Raw genomic sequence first — 14498 nt, forward strand, 5'->3', positions numbered from 1 at the left:
GTCAGCTGAAGCCAGAGAGGTGACGTGGCATGATTTTTGAGCCATAGACTTCTCTTTCAGCATAGCCCAGAGACAGGAAGCCCATAGCCCATAGCCCAGAGACAACAGCACGAGGGATTGCAATTCAGTTTTTAAAAACTTTCCTGCTCTGGGGTTTCTGGATTGATTGATTGATTGATTGATTGATTATTTCTGGATATATATATATATATATATAAGATTTTATTTATTTATTCATGAGAGAGAGAGACACACACACACACACACAGAGGGGCAGAGACACAGGCAGAGGGAGAAGCAGGCTCCCTGCAAGGAGCCCAATGTGGGACTCAATCCTCCAACCTGGGATCATGCCCTGAGCTGAAAGCAGAGGCCCAACGGCTGAGCCACCCAGGCGTCCCAATTTCTAGATATAAAATAATCATTCATTTTCAAACTTAGTTTGATGTTTCTCGTGAACATTAAGCTGAAAATAAATACATGTCCGTGGTGCTCAAAGCAGTGTCCCTGGATCCTGCCCTTGGCCTTGCTGGCCTTTTGAAGGATAGCCTTGACATTTCCTTGCTGTAACCACTTCCCGGGAGCCACCATGTTAGGGAGCACTTGCAGCCTCTCTAACCATCTATTGTCAGGGAGGATCTGATCAGAATCCTTCCTCTCTTCTGCACTTTCATGGTACCCTGGATTTTTACTTCTTCACAGCATTTATCACACTGTGAATTAAATAATTATTTGCTTGACTATTCCTTTAGTTTCAATCTCATCCACCACACTGTAAGCTCTGTGAGGACAGGAGCTAAGAGCCTCTGGCTTACTACCACTTCCGCAGTGCCTTGTGCGGTGTGGAAGTAGTAGGCACACAATAAATATTTGTGGAATAGAAGCATAAATGGCTTCCATATGATGGTGGTGGAGGCAAAGGCAAATCTGGGTACACAAATCAAAATCTAGAAGACAATTAAATCAATGAAGCACATTCCCATTTGAAGCATCTCGCCAGGGTCTCTGCAAGGGTACTAGAGGGAAAGTGCACTCTGGATCCACCAGGGTCATCCCTCCAATATTTTTTAAGAGCTTCTACTTCACATGGCTTTGAACCACTGGCATGCTATTTATTATGACTCTAGTTCCTACACTTCTTCATTAAGACAACTGTTTATAGAATAGACAATCCATAAAGGAAAGGTTGTTTGACAACTAGAACAGAGAAGTTCACACCCATGAACAGGATACAGATTACTCTAATAATATTGAGGGGGTGGTTGGCAGAGAACTTGCCTACCTGCGTCATGGTGTTTGTGCTCATGGTTACCACCTTCTGCAAATGGCCTTCCTCCAAGCATCTGTGTCCTTCCGAGGTGACTGGGTTCAAACCTAGCTACAGGGTGTGAATCTTGTGAGTTTAGCCAGTCATAGTGGTCTTATTCTCCTTGCAAAGACATTGTTGCAGGCCTGGGGTTGTGAAGCAGTTCTGACCAGTATGATGTGAGGGTTAGTCTTCTAGGGATACTTCTCAGAAAATGTCCCAGCGATGTCATTGCTAGGTATATGCCCCAAAGAACTGAAAATTGGTTACTCAAACAAATACATGTACAAGCATGTTCATGGCAACATTATTCAATAGCTAAAAGGTGGAAACAACCCAAATGTCTGTGGACATGGATAAACAAAGTGTGGTGGATTCATACAATAGAATATCACAAAAAGGAATGACATGTTGTTACAAGCCACACTGTAGATGAACCATGGGAACATTAGACCAGCTGAAAAAAGCCACAAAAAAGGCCTCGTATTGTATAATTCCAATTTAATGAAACATTTAGAATAAGCACATCCTTAGAGACAGAAGGTAGATGAATGGTTGCCGAGGGATGAGGGAAGGAGGAATAGGGAATGATTGTTTAGTGGGAATGGGGGTCTCCTTTGGGAGAGATGAACATATTTTGGAACTAGAGAGAGGTGATGGTTACACAACACTGTGAATATACCAAATGTCCCCGAATTATTCATTTTAAAGAAGGTTAATTTCATGTATGAATTTCACCTTAATTTAAAAAGAGGATTTGGGGTGGGGAATAAAAAAGGATTTTTGGAAATTCTTGCCTACAGATGTCATGCTGGAAGCTGATGAAATCTTTTGCATTGTGAGGAGACAAACTAAGGACAAACCAGCACCCTAGAGGATGGCCAAGTGGAAAAAATGGAAAGGATCTGGGCCCTTGATTATGTCATTAGCAAGTTGGGGGAACTTGTTCTCCAGTCTTCTGATTATGTAAGATATAAATGCCTTCTTTGCTTCAAGCTGCTTTTAGTTGGGTTTTCTATGACTTGCAGCCAAAGTCAGTATAGATTTCAAGGTTCTGAAAAAGCAAGGCAAAGGCATTAATTTTATCCAGACGGGAGCAAGAATCACAATACCAACAGCATCCACCTTCACACACTTTAAGTGTCCTCTCATGGGAGAGAAAAGATGACATAACGCATTGTTACGGCTAACGTGAAAGAAATATATATACCTCTTGAGCTTGTTAGGTAAATAGCAAATTTGATGACAAATTCTTGAGAGCAGTTAATCCTCCAGGTTAGATGTGGAATGTGTATGTGTCTATGTGTGGTGGTGCTCTTCAAGATGAACCCAGATCTCATCCGCCCTGTGGTCTCTAGCCAGTCTTAGTATTTCAAAAACAGGATGGACTAGCTTTAGATGCAATCTTGACATAATTATAGAGTTGTTGGCTCTGAACACTATAGGTGAGATGGATTCACTGGCCACGCCATGGAGTTTGTGTGGCTTCTCTTGGGATTTGAGAGCATAGCATCTAACACTGACATGTGACCAAGCATTATAGAAAACTCAGGCTTTCTCTGTCCAATCTATTCAATGAAGGTGAACACTTCCCTTTTCAAAGACAGGTTGACTTTTCTGCATCACTAGGCTGTGACAGGGGAAAGCAGAGGGAGATAAGTAGTCCTGTCTCCACTGCCTTTCTCTCACTTTCCCACAGCTCTGGAAAGTCCTGGCAACGCCACCCTAAAAGGTTCCTGCTCTACTCCACACATAGAAAGCTTTCAAGAAAAGGATAATGCAGCTAGGTGGACTTTTATAAGGGCATTTAAGGGCTAATATTAGGGATTAGTACTTGAAGTGTTGTTGGATTTGATCTGGTTCTTCCAGAGTTCTTGGCACCTAGTCCTAAATTGTTGTGTAATGTGTAAACTATGAAAATAAATGACTTAAGTTGCCTACCATAAAAACCTGTTTCACAGCTGTTGGATTAAAGGAAATAGGTCCTTTGCCTGTGCTGATTAAGGTGCTACATTTGTTTATAAAGGTTGCAGGGAATTAGCCATGATGAAAATGAATTAAGTTTTATCCCTCTGAGAATATTTGACAGGGATATTGCATTACATTCCTCCCTGTTTTCACTCAGTAATTTTTTTTTAAGCTAGGAATTCAGATAGTCAATGCGTCTTATCTATAAAGAGGTGAGTTATTTATTCAAGGAGTCTTGAATCTCCTGGAATGTGAGGTATTTACAAAACAATAGGTAAGTATGCTAAAATAAAAGGAAACAAAACACAAATCTTGCTGCCTTTCAGAGGGCTTACCTGCATGAGGATATTGAGTTGAGTCTACCGATGTCCTGGGGGGTTAGCCCGGAACCAGCTTCAAAGAAAGGTAGAGGATAGAGAAATAAAAGATTGTTTTTTTTTTAATTAATTATTTATGAGAGACACAGGGAGAGAGAGAGAGAGAGAGGCAGAGGGAGAAGCGGACTCCTCCCAGGGAGCCCGATATGGGACTCGATCTTGGACCCCGGGATCACTCCCTGAGTTGAAGACAGATGCTCAACCACTGAGCCACCCAGGCATCCCTAAAAGACTGTTCTTCGAGAATTGTCCTTCTGGTTACTGTTATCCATTTTTTAAGTCTGTTGATTCCTTAGCTTTCCTATAGACTCAGTAGTGGGATAATTAAAATGCACATGATGTTGGTTCACATGGCCAAAACTGATGAGGGAACAGAGGACTAGCTCAGGACAAAGCACATTGACAAGCCCTTGAAACAGGCAAAGGGATATTCCTCTACAGACTCAACTGCCTCGATATTCATACTTTGCTAAGGGCAGAAGGCAATCTTAGCTCGTAAGTCTACTTTAACATATAAAAATTCCTTTAGGGGATCCCTGGGTGGCGCAGCGGTTTGGCGCCTGCCTTTGGCCCAGGGCGCGATCCTGGAGACCCGGGATCGAATCCCACATCAGGCTCCCGGTGCATGGAGCCTGCTTCTCCCTCTGCCTATGTCTCTGCCTCTCTCTCTCTCTCTCTCTCTCTCTGTGTGTGTGACTATCATAAATAAATAAAAATTTTAAAAAAATTTAAAAAAATAAAAATAAAAATTCCTTTAGAATGATGGTTCCTGATGTGAAATGTTGGGGTCTGGGAGTGAACGGTCAAGAAAGAATTCCTGAGGTGTCTTCAGTGCAAAAAAGGTAGTGTTTTTTTGTTTTGTTTGTTTGAAGCTCAATCTGTCTATTTAAGAGACAGAGTGTGTGCATAGAAGGAGAGGGAGAAGCAGACAACCCACTGAGCAGGGATCCTGATGTGGGGCTCTATCTCAGGACCCCAGAGTCATGAACTGAGCTGAAGGCAGACGCTTAACGGACTGAGCCACCCAGGTGCCATCCCCCAAAAAGGTGGTTTTATTAAAGGAGCATGGGGACAGGACCCATAGGCAGGAAGAACTGCACTGGGGTTGGGAGGGGTAGCTGATTCATATACTTTATAGGTGGCGGTTAGAAAGAAAGAAAATCTCTAAAGAATTTGGAAACAAGATTTCCAGGAATTTGAGGGGCTAGCTACTGTTAAGATAAGGTCATTCTGGGCGGCTCAGGTTGTGATCTCAGAGTCCTGGGATGGAGCTCCTTGTTCAGGGGGGAGTCTGCTTCTCCTTCTCCCTCTGTCCCTCCCCCTGCTTGTGTTTTCTCTCTCTCTCTCTCTTTCTCTCTCTGTCAAATAAATAAATAAAATATTTTTTAAAAAAAGTTAAGGTCATTTACTACTGTCCAGTAAACCCTTAGTCATGAGACTCTTCAGATGTACATCAGTGCCCTGTATGCTTGGAGGATGATTGCTAACATACATCTGGGAGGGACAGAGATAAAAGAAGTCTCTAAAGGGATTTTCATATGTTAAAGAAGACTTACAGGATCCTGGAGGTCTGGCTGACATCAAGCTAAGGTTGCTTTTCTCTTCTAGCAAAGCATTAACTTTAAGGCAGTTTCAAGTTCCTTGAGGAATGCTGTACTCTGCCCCCTGAAGTATTTGTCCACGGCCTGCAGGTTGTAAGGAGATTTAATTTTATCTACATTTCTTTTGGGGAGTTAGATTATTTGATAAGAATGCTTTTTTCTTGTAAATCACCAAGACATTTGTAACTTGAGGGAGACTTATCTTGCAGGACTGTGATCTCTATTAGTTAACCATTCGTCTTTCCTTTCCTCAGGTTTAGGGCAGCCAGGAGGGCCTAAGGAAGGTCACAGCTTCCACCCCAGAGTGGGGGGTGTGGTTTGCAGGATGTCGGTTTCTGCTACGCTCCCAGCTAGTCTTCTGCTCCCTCATCAATGACCACCTGGAATATGACCTTATTTAGAAATAGTGTAAATGCACTATTGCAGATGTAATTAGGGTAAATATTAAGATGAGATCACACAGGATTAGGGCGGGCCCTAAATCCAATGACAAGCGTCCTCCTAAGAGACAGAAAAGGACGTACGGAGACACAGGGAGAAAACCATGTGATGATGGAAGCAGAGACTAGAGTAAAAGGAACATAAGCTAAGGACACCTTGAGCCACCAGAAGCCAGAAGCTACACGGTGGGATTTTCCCTTACAGACTTTGGAGGGAGCATGGTCCTGCCAATGCCTTCATTTTGGACTTCTAGCCCCCAGAACTGTGAGGCAATAAATTCCTGGTTTGTTTGTTTGTTTGTTTGTTTGTTTGTTCAGGCTCCATGCCCACTGTGGAGCTGGTGCTCACAACCTGGCATCCCCGATTCCTGTTGTTTTAAGGCTCTCAGTTAATGGTAATTTTTTTATGGCAGCCCTGGAAAGCAAGAGACATTCGGGGCAAAACTGGGGAGAAACTGTTTTCTACCACTGCCTTTCAAGAGACCTAACACAGGAGGCCAGCAGAAGACACGGCGAGAGTGTGGCTGGGTTTCTGGCCTTCGCCTTTCTGGGCCTTTCTTCCTTCACACTGAAGATCTCTTCAACTCCCTATGACCCTCACCACTTATATTTTCTTTCCTTCCTCACTGTCAGCGTCTCTTTTCCTCCTCTGAGCCCAGAAGTAAAAATAAAAATACAGAAAAATCCCACCAGCAATCCAAACTGAACCAAAAGCCTGTCATTTTCTGAGAAAAGGTGACCCATTAATCCATGACTATGCAGAATTCTTATGTCTGCCTGGCAAACTTGTGAATGATTGAACTCAATGTTGAAGACTGGGCTTGGTTAGGAGTCTTTTAAAATTTTTTAAATTTATTTTTATTATTTTATTATTATTTTTTAAAGATTTTATGTATTTGAGCACGCATGCATGCCAGATGTGGAGCAGAGGGAGAGGGAGAAAGAATTTCCTGCAGACTCCTCGTCAAATGCGGAGCCAGATGCAGGGCTTGATTTCACAACCCCAAGATCACAACCTGAGCCCGAACCAAGAGTTGGATGCTTAACCAAATGAGCCACCCAGGTACCCCTTAATTTTTATGTTTTTTGTTTGATTTGTTTAAGTAATCCATACACTCAACTCGTAACCCTGAGATCAACAGTTGCATGCTCTTCTGGGACACCTGGGTGGCTCAGTGGTTAAGCATCTACCTCTGGCTCAGGGCCTGATCTTGGTGTCCTGGGATCGAGTCCCACATCGGGCTCCCTGCAGGGAGCTTGCTTCTCCCTCTGCCTATGTCTCTGCCTCTTTCTGTGTGTCTCTCATGAATAAATAAATAAAATCTTAAAAAAAAAGAGAGAGAACTAGGGGAGTGCCTGGGTGGCTCAGCCAATTAAGCATCTGAATCTTAGTTTTGGCTCAGGGCGTGAGATTAAGCCCGGTGTTAAGCTCCACACTCAGCACAGAGTCTGCATGTCTGCCTCCCACATTTTAAGATTTTAAAATCTTAAAAAGAGAGCAAGAGAAGCACCAGCATATGCACTCATATCATTTGATGATGAAGTTTTCCTACACATTCTGGCTTCTATGACTATAAAAACAGCAATTACAAGACATGTGACATTATAGAGTGGGAAGGAGGGGAGGAAATTTCGTAAATTACTACTTCTTCTTTTTGATGACATAACAGAAGGCAAGCTGAGGGCAAAAGGCAACGTGACACGCCACATACTCCCCTGTCCCAAGGTGGAGTGGAATACATGTGACATTCTGAGGTACTCATGGCTGCCCAAGAACAAAGGAAGGAAAAAGCAAATGGTCAACTGATAAAAATCACAGTCATGAAGGATATAAAACTCCATCAGTCTGTAACTGTCTTAATGATTTACAAGAAAAACACAATCTTGAGAATAGTCAGATTTCCAGAAACCTATAGAGACTCAATTTCCTGGAGCCCTAATGTCACCTTCCCCTTCCATAGGATAATATGTATTCAGTCACTCCGCACTTACAATTTGGCTTTTTCTGCCCACGTGTGGTGTCCCTATGCTTTAATAAAATCACCTTTTTTGCACGGAAAATGTCTCATGAATCCTTTTTGGCCGTTTGCTCGCAGACCCAAACTCCAAATTACACTATTTTGAGGTATGAAATATAGAATGGATTATGAGTAATATATCATAAGACTAAAAAAAAAGACTTAAAAAAATCAAGTCTATACGAAGAACATTAGAAAAAAATGAGTTGGGAATAACTTTGGTTTCGAGGAGGACTAGGGTGGCTCCATGGTTAAGCAGTCAACTCTTGATTTCGGCTCAGGTCACGGTCTCAGGGTCATGAGATGGAGCTCTACATCTGGCTCTGAGCTGAGCTTCAGTCTGCTTGAAATTCTTTCTCCCCTTCGTCCTCTGCCCTTCCCCCTGCTTGTACTCTCTCTCTCTAAAAATCAATAAATAAAATCTTTTAAAAAAAATCTTGGGAGGGCCCCTGGGTGGCTCAGTCAGTTGAGCGTCTGATTTTTTAATTTCAGCTCAGGTCATGATCTCAGGGGGTCAGATCAAGCCCTACATCGGGCTCTGTGCTGGGCATGGAGTCTGGTTATGATTCTCTCTCTCTCTAAAATAAATAGATCTTTTTTTTTTTTTTTAAAGATTTTACTTATTTATTCATGAGAGATACACTGAGAGAGAGGCAGAGACATAGGCAGAGGAAGAAGCAGGCTCCATGCGGGGAGCCAGATGCAGGACTCGATCTTGGGACTCCAGGATCACGCCCTGAGCTGAAGGCAGACACTTAACCGCTGAGCCACCCAGGTGCCCCAATAAATAAATCTTTTTTTTTTTTAATTAAAGAATAATTCTGGTTTTGAGATTCTCCTGGTTATCACTTATCTTTTTGATTACAAGGAATATCCTAATGCTTCATCGGTATACATGTGCATAATCACATAAATTAGATGTTCTCTTAAGTGATTCAAGGAACTTGGATACTGAGTAAATATGTAATGAAGAATGAGGGCATCAATTAGGCAAAACAGAAGGAGCAAAGACTCGAAACTGCATAGTATGTGCAGAGAATTGCTCCTCAAGACAGGTAGGGAATGGAAAACTCTGATCATTGAATCTTATCTGATATTTTGGATAAGTCTGGGTATACATGTTGAAAAAAACCTAGAGTATCTAGGTGGTTCAAAAGCTATAGGATATAGTGATGTTTTTCATAATAGCCAAAAGGTAGAAACAACCTGAATGTCCATCAGTCGATGAATAAACAAAATATTCCATCTATAATATGGAATAAAATTATTACACCATAAAAAGGAATGAAGCTGTGACATACAGAGTTTTGTTTAAAGGTAATGTAAATAGGGATGCCTGGGTGGCTCAGCGGTTGGGTGGCTGCCTTCGTCTCAGGTTGAGATCCTGGGATCCGGGATCAGGTCCTGCATCGGGCTCTGGCGAGGAGCCTGCCTCTCTGTCTATGTGTCTCTCATGAATAAATAGATAAATCTTAAAAAAAAAAAAAATAGAGGTAATGTAAATATTCTGAAATTGACTGTGATGATGGTTGTGTATATTTGTGAGTATGTTAAAAACCATCGAAGTGTACTTTTTTTTAAAAGATTGTATTTATTAGAGAGAGAGAGAGAGAACGGATGTGAGCATGAGTGGATGGGAGGGGCGAAGGGAGAGAGAGAAGCAGGGCTCCTGATGAGCAGGGAAGTCAAATCAAGGCTCAATTCCAGGACCTCGGGGATGACCTGAGCCAAAGGCAGATGCTTAACCAACTGAGTGAGGCACCCAGGAACCCCCCACTGCGGTGTACACTTTAAATGGGTGAATTGTATGGTATGTGGACTATATCTCAATAAAGCTGCTTTTTAAAAAGCTTTAAGAGTAGTTACCAAGGGAAAGTCAGTTTAGAGGTCACATTCTTGAGTACTATGAACACTGGAAGGAGAATTCAAAAAGAGAATACTCCAGAAATTTCTTTAATCCCTTTGGAAAACACTCAGCTTTGGTTGAGTCTAGAAGCACATGCTCTTGTTTTCTAGTTGTTTTCAAATATGTAAAGAATGCCAGAAAACCACACCACCACCACCACTTTGTCTTTCTCTAATGTTTTGTAGAGTTAATGGTAAGGCCTAGCTGTTGTGAGTTAACATTCAGACTCATTTCAAGGGATGCAATGTGTTAACATAAACACTGCCAACAGGTTCTGAATCTTTGGGCCCCAGAAGAGACAGTAGAAAGAAGACTGAATATCTTATGTTTTGCCAGGCCAGGATTTCTATCCAGAAGAGAATGAAGGGAGGACACTTCACTAATAAAATTCTTTACTCCAAGTAGTGAAAGTAACGAAAATTTAGCCAACTCATTCACAGCAAGAGATGATGAAAGAATGGGCATGAGTCATGAGAATTAAATATAGTAGTGCCTTTACTTATTTAGAAGTTGTTGACTTCCCCCTTTCTATGTAATGAGGTGCTGTCACGTGTTCACATGATCATGACACATTCATGGAAGGAATTTTACCCTGAAAATGGATAGCTAATTTATTTCATAACATATTTATTACATCTTTTTTTTTTAATTTTTATTTATTTATGATAGTCACAGAGAGAGAGAGAGAGGCAGAGACATAGGCAGAGAAGCAGGCTCTATGCACCGGGAGCCCAACGTGGGATTCGATCCCGGGTCTCCAGGATCGCGCCCTGGGCCAAAGGCAGGCGCTAAACCGCTGCGCCACCCAGGGATCCCTTATTACATCTTTTTTATGAGACTCTGTTCTAGGGTTTGGGGTCAACATAATGAGTAGTGAGACCATCAATAAACAGATCAACCAAGAAAAATAAAAAAACCAGATCAACCATGATAACTGGATTGCATTGAGAAGGAAGTAAATACAAAACACACACACACACACACACACACACACACAAAGAGAAGGAAGTAAATATGTTAATGCCATAGCCAGTGACTGGGGTGGAGGAGGGGAGGCAACTTTAGTTTGGCTGGTGGGGAAGGCTGGTGAGAGGAGAAAGTGGTAGATATACAGGCTAGAAAGGTAGGTGGGACCTTCTAAGCCACTGTATGGATGGGCAGGTAACAACAGGCACTGAAATCCAGCTTTTTATTTATTTATTTATTTATTTATTTATTAAAGACTTTATTATGTATTCATGAGAGACAGAGAGAGACAGAGACACAGGCAGAGGGAGAACCAGGTTCCATGCAGGGAACCTGATGTGGGACTCGATTCTGGGACTCCGGGATCATGCCCTGGACTGAAGGTAGGCGCTTCACCACTGAGCCACCCAGGGATCCCCTGAAATCCAGCTTTTTTAAAAAGAGAGAGAGAGAGAGAGCATGAGCGAGTACGCACACCAGTGGGGGAGTGGCTGAGGGTGAGGGACAAGTACACTCCCCACTGGGCAGGGAGCCTGAGGCGGGGCTTGATTCCAGAACTCTGAGATCTTGACCTGAGCTGAAGTCAGATGTTTAACCAACTGAACCACCCAGCGCCCCTGAAATCCAGCTTTTAAATCCAGTGCTTTTTACAAATGTAACTGTTCCCAGGGAGTGCCTTTCTGTACTAGGAGAGCCCCTTTTTTAAAAAAGTGGCTCCACTCCCAGTAGGGAGCCCAACTCAGGGCTTGAACTCATTACCTTGAGATCAAGGCCAGAGCTGATATCAAGAGTCGGATGCTTAACTGACTGAGCCACTCAGACATCCCTGAGGAGAGCTTTTATAACTCATCTCATCTTCCTAAAGAGGTTTGTTTCTATTTTGAACAAAGGTGCCTGTGTGCCTCAGTTGGCAACTTAGGTCTTGTGCTAAGTGAAATGGGGAAGCCAGTGAAAAGGGTGTGGCGGGCATAGACAAGATCCGGCTTGTTTTAAGGAGAAACAGTATGGATAATGGCTGTATGGAGACAAGAGTGGAAAATAATCAAGGCTAATAAAAATATAATAAATAGAACAAGGATCCCAGCTAATTGTATATTTGAACTACAAATGAACTGAAAATAAATTTAAATATATGTGTTTCAAAAAATACTTCTCTGGCAGACCTAAAGCTAACCCTCTGGCTATCAGAACTTTTTTTTTTTTTTTTTTTTTTAAGATTTATTTGGGATGCCTGGCTGCTCAGTGGTTGAGCGTCTGCCTTCGGTTCAGGGCATGATCCAGGGGTCTCGGGATCGAGTCCTGCATTGGGCTCCTTGTGGGGAGCCTGCTTCTCACTCTGCCTATGTCTCTGTCTCTCTCTGAGTGTCTCATGAATAAATAAATAAAATCTCTAAAAAAAAAAAAAAAGAAAAAAAGAATTTGGGGCAGCCCAGGTGGCTCAGCAGTTTAGTGCCGCCTTTAGCCCAGGGCCTGATCCTGGAGACCTGGGATCAAGTCCCACATTGGGCTCCCTGCATGGGGCCTGCTTCCCCCTCTGCCTGTGTCTCTGCCCCTCTCTCTGTGTGTCTCTCGCGAATAAATAAATAAAATCTTAAAAAAAAAAAGATTTTATTTATTTATTCATGAGAGACAGAGACAGAGACATAGGCAGAGGGAGAAGCAGGCAGAGACTTGATCCTAGGACCCCGGGATCATGATCTGAGCCAAAGGCAGACACTCAACCACTGAGCCACCCAGGTATCCCTGCCTATCAGAACTTTATTTGAAACAATGAAACCAGTGTTAAGATTGGGAAAAGGATCATTCAGTTTAGCTTGAGCCCATCAGGCATGCAGTCATTTCATATTTGTTACCTTCTGGTGCCACCATTTGACCCCTTCCCTTCCTTTCACTTTTTATGGCCAGGAAGACAATTCCAGGCTCTGCTTTCAAATACAGATAGTTTTCTTAAGGTTCAATTAAAGAAGTATCAAAGAAATACAGATGTAAATAGTCAGATACCATTTTCACCTATCATGTTAGCAAAAGGTTTTTAAAAGTCAGATTGGTCCATGTTAGGGAGAAGAGGTAAAGCAGACATGCTTCTTGCTGGTAGGAAGGGACATTTGTGAAAAAGATCTTTTGAAACACATAGTCAGGCAACCCATATCTAGAGCTTTTAAGCTGTTCTTCATTCCCTTTGATCTGGTCAACCTGTTCCAAGGAATGCATCTCAAGGAAATAATCCCAAATATAGAAAAAGCTTTTTGAAAAATGTTGTAGTCTAAATAATCAGAACAGAGCAAGGGGAGGAACATTTAAACCTCCTTAGGAGGTTTTACAAATAAGGGAACTAAGGCTTTGAGAAGTTATATAACTTGTCCAGGATCACACAGCTAGTATGGGACAGAGCCAGGATTCAAATCCAGACTAGCTTTACCCCCAAAACCCACGTTTTTAATTACAATGCTACATTGAGTTTTCTGTATAGAAATAATGTTTTTCCTAACTGGAAAAGCAAAGGGAAACTCATTCTGTTTTATAAAATTCAATTTATTCAAGTTACACACACACCTAGAAAAAGATTGCCAAGGGGGAGAAAGGTGTGAGGAGGTCTCTGCACGCTGGGGGGGAGGGGCGCAGCGGGGTGGGGCGCCCCAGGCCAGCCTCCGTACTGCAGCGGCTGACAGCCAGGAGGTGCCTCTCCCGGACCCCCTGCCACACGGGTTACGGTTTGGTTCTGTCATTCTTGGCCTTGGCAGGAAAATCAGAAGGTTGAAAAAGGCAAAGACTTGCTTCTTTTCTCTCTTGGGGGTGGCCTGGTAGCAGCAGCCATTGCTGGGGGTGACTGAGGGTTGCTGTGGGCAGCGGCTCCCCCAGGCTCAGGGTTGCGAAGCTCCCCCCACCCCCAGCCTCCAGCTCTCAGGCCCTCCCACTACTGCCTCTCTAGCCAAAACCCCCTATCCATCCTTTGCCTTTCAGTCCTTTCAACACCCTTGTAACCAATTCCTGGCATCCAATCCTTCTCTGCCTGAAATACCTAGAGTGGTTTCTATTTTTCTGGCTGGCCATTAATATGTTCTGCAGCAAAACATAAGATACATATTTGCTAGACTTACATTAAAAATATTGACACTATTCTTATTTGTAAATGAAGATACAGGATATAAGCAGTAGCTTTTCTTATGAGGGGAGCAAAATATTTTTGCATAGTTTCCTTTATGTGGGGTGCAAAAGATAGTCTCTGTAAGTCATGCAAGTAACTGGTGAAGAAAAGGTTTATTAGTTTAAGACATGAGTTCTTTAAGGGATAATCATACTGCTATTAAATGCTTCAGCTGTTACTTGTTGGTTAACATTTGACAAGTTAGAATACATCAATTGCACAATTTTGAATCTGTAATAAATATGATTAGTTAATAGTAGACTCCAGACTTCCCTCTGTTCTTCTTATAAAAGGTTGGATGATCTACTATGATGCACTAAGAAACATCTAAATGGGAAGAAACATAGAAGCATTTTCATTAGTGTCACTTAGTTTTTTCAATAGAAAATGGTCTGATAAACCATAAAATTTAAGACTTAACTATTGCTAAACTGCTACATATATAATTATTTGGCATTTAGATAAGATAGGACTAGAGAAAAACTGATATATTTTAAGGGTCACAAATTTGTATCCTGAATCAATAATCTCTATTTAAAAAAAAAAAAAGTAATCCTATGCCATTGAACACAACAAACTGGAAGTGAACAAGAGAAGTTATTAATGAAAGTTAACAAAATGGGGATCCCTGGGTGGCGCAGCGGTTTGGCGCCTGCCTTTGGCCCAGGGCGCGATCCTGGAGACCCGGGATCGAATCCCACATCGGGCTCCCGGTGCATGGAGCCTGCTTCTCCCTCTGCCTGTGTCTCTGCCTCTCTCTCTCTCACTGTG

General features: G+C 42.4%; 1 protein-coding gene across 8 annotated transcripts in view; it reads right to left on the reverse strand.

The window, feature by feature from the left end:
• Positions 1-1833: 1833 nt before the first annotated feature.
• The window catches only part of KNTC1 (kinetochore associated 1), a 91162-nt gene continuing 78497 nt past the window's right edge, over positions 1834-14498 (reverse strand). For 6 of the 8 annotated variants that reach the window (XM_077875434.1, XM_077875438.1, XM_077875440.1 and 3 more), the window contains one exon: positions 1834-2360. In XM_077875434.1, the coding sequence (XP_077731560.1) occupies positions 2322-2360 (39 nt within the window). In that variant the 3' untranslated portion in view covers positions 1834-2321. Of the gene's footprint in view, positions 2361-3609; positions 3668-13821; positions 14055-14498 lie in introns of those variants that run through there. The other 2 variants (XM_077875437.1, XM_077875436.1) reach the window with 2 other exon arrangements.

The sequence above is a fragment of the Canis aureus genome, chromosome 27 (genome assembly GCF_053574225.1).
Source record: "Canis aureus isolate CA01 chromosome 27, VMU_Caureus_v.1.0, whole genome shotgun sequence".
Lineage (NCBI taxonomy): Eukaryota > Metazoa > Chordata > Mammalia > Carnivora > Canidae > Canis > Canis aureus.